Here is a 6,194-nt window from a genome sequence, read left to right on the forward strand (position 1 = left end):
CGCCGGAGCCCCGGCCCTGGGCTCCCAGCTAATGGCAGCATGAGCCCTGATGCCCCCTGCCCTGCCCACACCTCCCTCCCGCCTCACTGGAACTCCCCTGCCAGCAGAGCCCCCTGGGAAGCCCTGCTGCCCCTCAGCCTGCTCACTTCCCCCAGGGCCCCTAGCTGGCCCTCCCCAGGAGGCGTGGGGACCCCCGTGCAGCCCGAGCAGGCTCTGTCTCAGGGGCTCGTGGTTTGGTGGGGATCTGGGGACTGAGGCCCTGTCGCTGATGCCGGGGCCTGAGAGGTCTCTGGGCAGCAGGAAGCCTGGCGTGAGGGGAGGGGGCGCTGAAGTGGAGCAGGCTGGGCTTTGGGGTGAGGGCTGGTGGTCGAAGGCCTGGCGTGAGGGGCTGTGGGGACAAGGACAGGCCTCTGCCCCCCGGCCGCCTGCCACCAGGTGTTCACGCTGCCCAAGGTGAGCGCCAAGACCAAGTTCAAGCTGACGGCCCACGAGGGCTGCCGCGTGCGCAAGGTGGCGCTGGCCACTTTCACCAGCGTGGCCTGCGAGGACTATGCCGAGACCTGCCTGGCCTGCCTGACCAACCTGGGCGACGTGCACGTGTTCTCCGTGCCCGGCCTGCGGCCCCAGGTGCACTACCCCTGCATCCGCAAGGAGGACATCAGCGGCATCGCCTCGTGTGTCTTCACACGCCACGGCCAGGGCTTCTACCTGGTGTCCCCCTCGGAGTTCGAGCGCTTCTCCCTGAGCGCCCGCAACATCACTGAGCCACTCTGCTCTCTGGACATCAGCTGGCCCCATGGTGCCACCCGGCCCAGGTGTGTGACCGGGCCGGGTCTCCTCCCTGGGTCTGCCCTCCCTGGTGTTACCCCCGTCTGGTCCCCAGCTCAGCAGTGGGCGGGCGCTCCAGCCACCAGGAGCTGAATGTGGTCCCCATCATGTCCTGTCTCTGTGGCTCCAGGCTCCGAGAGTCGCCCAAGCTGAGCCAAGCTAACGGGACCCCGAGCATCATCCTGGCCCCTCAGAGCTGCGATGGAAGCCCCGATCCCACCCACAGCAAGGGAGCTGGTGAGGGGCCCAAAATGGGGGCAGGTGCTGGCCTGACAGTCCTGTGGGGGGGCCAGGACACAGCGCTCAGATCCGGGCAGGAGCGGGTGGGTGTTGGCTGTGGCACCATTAGGCCCCAGGCCCCTTCATGTGGGGGTGCTGAGGGACCTCGCAGGAGCTGATCACACCCTCCCTGCAGACACCCCAGAGCTGCCCGAGGCCACCCTCTCGCCCATGTCCGTCGACTCGGCCACCAGTGCTGACACCACGCTAGACACGACAGGGGATGTCACGGTGGAGGACGTGAAGGATTTCCTGGGGTGAGTGGGGGTGGGTCCATAGGAGGGACTGCCCATCTCCCACTCCCTCCTGGGGCCTGAGCCCTGCTCTCTGACCCCCACTCCAGCGCTTCGGAAGAGTCCGAGCAGAACCTGAGGAACCTGGCGGAAGATGAGGCCCGAGCCTGCACCATCCTGATCAAATGAGGTGCTACAGGGCCGGGGCCTAGTCTGTCCTCACTGCCCTGGGCTCCCCGAGAGGGTGGCACTCCCTGAAGCCTAGGGGTTGATGCCCTGGCTGTTGCCAGGGGGTACCCTAGTGGGGCTCTTCCAGGGTGTCCTGGCAGGGGTCTCCCACAGCCCGATTTCCGTAGCTGAGGATCACAGGCAAGCAGCCCGTTGGCCTGTAGATGTCAGGGGTGGCAGGACAGGCCCTGGCTAGGCCAGCACCCAGCGGTGGCAGCCTGGGGCACCTCACAGGCGAGGTCTCTGAAGTGACAAGGGCATTTCTGCTGGATGAAGCCAGTGCATCCAACCCAGCCCAAGGCCCAGCAGGCACGCCCACCCGGGACCGGCGGGTCTGGGACTAGGTTCTGCCCAGCTGATCCGCCCCCTAGCAGCCCTCTGCTTACACAGGGCGCAGCGCCCTGGGCCCCTTCTGCCTTGTGCAGGGGTCACCGCTGCCTCCCTGCTGCCCTCTGCAGGCCGGATGGGGCCCAGCACCTGCACACCTGGCCTCCGCCTTCACTGCCACTGAAGGACCCAGCCCGTGGTGGGGGTGGGGGAGCGGTGCGCCGCGGGCCTGGGCTGCGCTGGGCTGCGGCGGGAAGGCCTGCTGACCCGCTTTCTCCCTCACCCAGGGAGCCAGTGCCCTCCAGCCACGCCTACCCACGGAGCTGGGGCCAGGATCCTGGCCCCAGACAGCCCTGCACCTGCTAACCATGGGCTGTGGGGGACTGGCCGTCCCTGCCCAGGCAGTCCGAGCCCTCCCGGCCCCTTCCACCCCACCTCAACCCTTGCAGAGAGTATTTTTCTAACGCCCGGGCTGGGCTGGACATTCGTTTCTAAAACTATTTTGGTACTTGCTCCTGGGCCAGCCCCTCAGCCTGCATGAGTGTGAGAGAGACTGGGAGCCCTGCTGGCACCCCCGCTCGGCCCAGCCAGGGCAGTGTATGTGTGTGTGTGTGTGTGTGTGTGTGTGTGTGTGAGAGAGAGACTGGGAGCCCTGCTGGCACCCCTGCTCGGCCCAGCCAGGGCAGTGTGTGTGTGTGTGTGTATGTGTGTGTGTTTGGCGTGAGGATGGTTTCCCTGTAGATTGTACCGCGGGTTTTTTTTTCTGTCATTTTGTTAAAATTAGTGCCATTTTAATATTAAAAATACTGATTTTTTTAATATTGAAAATAAAAGCATTTAATATCTCTTAAAGGAGGACCACATCTGCTTTCTCCCGGGCAGGGAAGGAGGGGCAGTGTGCGTGTGCTCACACCGGGGGAGTGCGGTTTCCGCCCCCAGAGGTGCTGCTGGGGGCTGTGTGCTGCTGGGGACCCTGGCCCCGGGGGTGGCGGGGCAGGGGCTGTCACCTGTGCACGTTCTCCGCCAGCTGGCGGTAGACAGAGGGCACTGCCTCTTCCCCACCCAGGGCCGTGGGGCTGCTGGGCCGGGCCGGGCCTAGGCCAGGGCCTTGCGGAAGGTGCTCCAGGCGTGGAAGCAGCGGGTGAAGGCGTGCTGCTCGTTGCCCTTGCGGACCAGGCGCAGGCGACGGGGCTGCTCCCGCTCTTTGGAGCGCATGTGCTGGATGTACACCTGGGGACGAGGGCAGGGCTGTGAGGGCCGTGAGCAGGGCCGCCCCGCCGCCCCCAGGCTCGCCCCTCCCTCCTCACCTGGCAGGCCTTCAGGCTCAGCTTGATCTCCACCTGGCTCGTCTGGGTCCCCACCCACATGTACACCTGTGGGGACAGCAGGGGTGATGCGGGAGCCCCTCCGTGGGCCTGCTCCTCACGGGCTGGGAGGGGTCCCGCCTCACCTCCTGGCCGTTGTCCAGCAGCATGATGTCGTCGTCTGCCAGGTCATCTTGGCAGAAGTCTGAGCACTTCTCCGTCACCGCAAAGTAGCCCTTCTCATTGGAGCACCTGGGGGCACGGCCGGGCTGAGTCAGGGTCCCGCGCAGCCTGAGTGAGGGGCGCGGTCGGGGCGGGCCCTGGCTCACCGGAACAGCCGCGTGTGCTTCATGTACTCGGCATCGTCGTCGTAGGGCTTCTGGGCCCCAATGCCCACCCAGAAGAAGTTCTCCGGCTCCTCGCCCTCGTTGATGACCTGCGGGGGAACGGTCAGTCCGGCCCAGGGCCCCTGCCTGCCCCGCTCGCTGCCTGTCCACCACCCAGGTCACCTGCTTGCTGTAGGAGGCATCGAACATGGTGTTGAGAATATCTTCCGCCAGCTTGGCTTCGTCAGGGTCAGATGCCCGGCCCACCCACGCGTACACAATGCCCTGGTTGTCCTCACTCTCAAAGGGGACCTGAAAAGCGGGAGGCGGATCTGAGTCACTCCCACCCTGGACTCTACTTTGGTCCGCTGTCCTGACCACATCCACAAACCCACCTTGAGGATGAAGCAGAATTCGGAATTGAGAAGGCTGGAGTCCGTGTTGATCTGGATGCACCTGGGGGAGTATCGGGGGGTGTCAGCAGGGACTGGTCCCTGCAGCCAGTTCCCTGACCCCCACCGGGCACCCCGCGGGTACCGGGTGCAGAGAGCACTGCCGTTGGTGCGGATCTGGTAGAGGCTCGGTTGCGGGGCGCCCTGGGCCACCTTCCTCTTGCCCCGGTGGATAATGAACTTCCTCTTGAAGTGGGACAGGAACTTGGGGTTCTCCTGCTGCTGTGTCATGCGGACCACCTGGGAGAGGAAGCGGCAGGGGCAGCTCCCTGGGCCCAGCCCCCCTGAGATGAGTCCCACCCCCTCGGCTGTGGCAGAGGTGGGCCCACCTCCAGCTTGCCCGGGAAGAGGCTCTCGAACTTCTTCTGCAGGCTGAAGGTGAAGGTGAGCCAGCCCATGTTGGAGGCCTCGCGGCCCTGCCAGAAGTACACGATGCACTGGAAGTCCTCCTCGGGCTGCTTCTCCTCGGCGGCCTCCTCGCCCTCCTTCCCCTCGGCGCCCGCCTTCTCCTCCTTGTCCTTCTTCTCCTCCTCCTCCTCGTACTCCACAGGCACCCAATACCTGCGGGGTTGGAGGGTTGGAGGGAGGTGAGCAGGGGATACTCGGAGGCCTCGGCCCAGCTAGGGAGGCGCGCGCGGGGCCACACCTGCAGAGGAAGACGTAGCAGTCCTGCGTGTAGAAGTGGCCGAACTCCTCCTCCGGCAGCCGCGCGAACTTCTTGCCCTCCAGCACGAAGCCCTCCATGCCGTCCAGGTCCTCGTTCCACTCCTCCATCAGCTGCTCCGCCTGCAGACGGCAGGTCTCAGCGTCCCCTGCGCACAGGCCCCGCCCCTGCGACCCTAGCCCGACCCAGGCCCCGCCCACCTCTGCCAGCGCCATGGGCGGCTGCCGGGGCAGGAAGAGCGCGGTGAGGTCAGCCTTCATCTGGTCTTTCTTCTCGGCGTCGCGCTTCACCTTCCCAGAGAGACCCGGGCCCTGCAGCACGGCCTCCGCGTTGCGCGTGTAGTCCACCGTCAGCACGTCGTCCCAGTTCTTAAACTTGGCTTTGAACACCTATGAAGGGGTGGAGGGCGCCCACGAATCGGAGGGGGTCTAGCAGGGTTAGGGTCCAAGGCTGGGAAAGAGGGGTGGGGACCACCTAGGCAAGGGGCGGCCCAGACAAGTGGGAGGGGCAGGCTGCAGGGGGCAGGGCTTGGGCGGTGGTCTGGGTAGAGGCGGCGCTTTGGGGCGGGGTTCTGAACGGTTCTGCAAACCCAGCCCCAGCTGATCAGGGCACGACCGGTCCCCAGGAGGCCTCTGCGCAGGGACGCACCTGAGCCTCGGTGCCCTCGAGGCTGCGGCTGACCGTGGCGTGGCGCGGCCGGTGCAGCATCCCGCACAGCTCCTGGCCCAGCTTGAGCGCGGCAGCGCGCACCAGGCGCGGAGACTTGCGGCCAAGCCAGATGAACACGTCGGACCAACAGTCCAAGATGTACACGCAGCGTGTGTCCAGCAGGCTCTGCAGCTGCGGGGCCAGGGGCTGGAGGTCAGCCGCCGGCCGTCGGGAGGGCCCTGGTCGTACTCCGCCCCCACTCCCGGCGGCTTACCAGGCGCATTCCTGGCATCAGCTCCACCTTGGGCCGCTTCTTATGTTCCACCGAGAGCTTGTAGTTGATCTGCGGCAGCTCCAGGTAGCCCAGGCCCAGGCCCACCTAGCAGGAGGAGGAGACTGGCGTGGCCAGGAGGCTCCTGGGGGCCCTGGCTCCCCCACAGCAGCCCCTTCTCGGTGTGTGGGGGCTCTCACTGGCTGCTCCTGTTCCCATCCCACCCTGGGCACTGGCTGCTCCTGTTCCCATCCCACGCTGGCGGCAAGGCTTTCGCACTGTGCTTGCCCTGCCTGTCTGCTCCCTGCTGTCCTGTCATTTTCACAAAGAAGTTTATTTCTTCTACAGACAGGGACACCCCCAACAGGGTCTTCCTGCCACCAGGTGCATGCCGCCCAGTCTCAGCCGGCCTAGGCAGGGCAGGGACCCTGGATGCCACCACCTAGCCGCTGTCGTTTCTTTTCTTTAAATAATTCTTTATTTAAAAAAATATATTTTATTTAACTTTTTAAAATTTATTCATTTATTTTAATTTGACTAGAGAGGGACAGAGTGAAAGTGACAGAGAGAGGAAAAGTGAGAAAGCAAGCCGCCATGTCTGGGACTCAAACCGCAGTGGGCCATGTAGGAGTTC

At 64.9% G+C, this 6,194-nt stretch overlaps 2 protein-coding genes across 2 annotated transcripts in view; one reads left to right on the forward strand and one right to left on the reverse strand.

The window, feature by feature from the left end:
- The window catches only part of LLGL1 (LLGL scribble cell polarity complex component 1), a gene marked incomplete at its 5' end in the record, with an annotated part of 12,991 nt that extends 10,279 nt beyond the window's left edge, over window positions 1-2,712 (forward strand). The window contains 5 exon segments of the mRNA XM_014592902.2: window positions 386-815; window positions 959-1,065; window positions 1,244-1,364; window positions 1,451-1,530; window positions 2,183-2,712. Coding sequence (XP_014448388.1) covers window positions 386-815; window positions 959-1,065; window positions 1,244-1,364; window positions 1,451-1,529 — 737 coding nt within the window.
- Window positions 2,713-2,714: 2 nt separating this feature from the next.
- The window catches only part of FLII (FLII actin remodeling protein), a gene marked incomplete at its 5' end in the record, with an annotated part of 24,104 nt that continues 20,624 nt past the window's right edge, over window positions 2,715-6,194 (reverse strand). Inside the window, 12 exon segments of the mRNA XM_014592908.1 lie at window positions 2,715-3,125; window positions 3,203-3,268; window positions 3,346-3,451; window positions 3,529-3,635; window positions 3,709-3,837; window positions 3,921-3,981; window positions 4,063-4,217; window positions 4,307-4,538; window positions 4,624-4,763; window positions 4,842-5,030; window positions 5,290-5,481; window positions 5,564-5,668. Of these exon segments, the coding sequence (XP_014448394.1) occupies window positions 2,991-3,125; window positions 3,203-3,268; window positions 3,346-3,451; window positions 3,529-3,635; window positions 3,709-3,837; window positions 3,921-3,981; window positions 4,063-4,217; window positions 4,307-4,538; window positions 4,624-4,763; window positions 4,842-5,030; window positions 5,290-5,481; window positions 5,564-5,668 (1,617 nt within the window).

Source organism: Tupaia chinensis, unplaced genomic scaffold (genome assembly GCF_000334495.1).
Source record: "Tupaia chinensis unplaced genomic scaffold, TupChi_1.0 Scaffold138725_1, whole genome shotgun sequence".
Classification (NCBI taxonomy): Eukaryota; Metazoa; Chordata; class Mammalia; order Scandentia; family Tupaiidae; genus Tupaia; species Tupaia belangeri.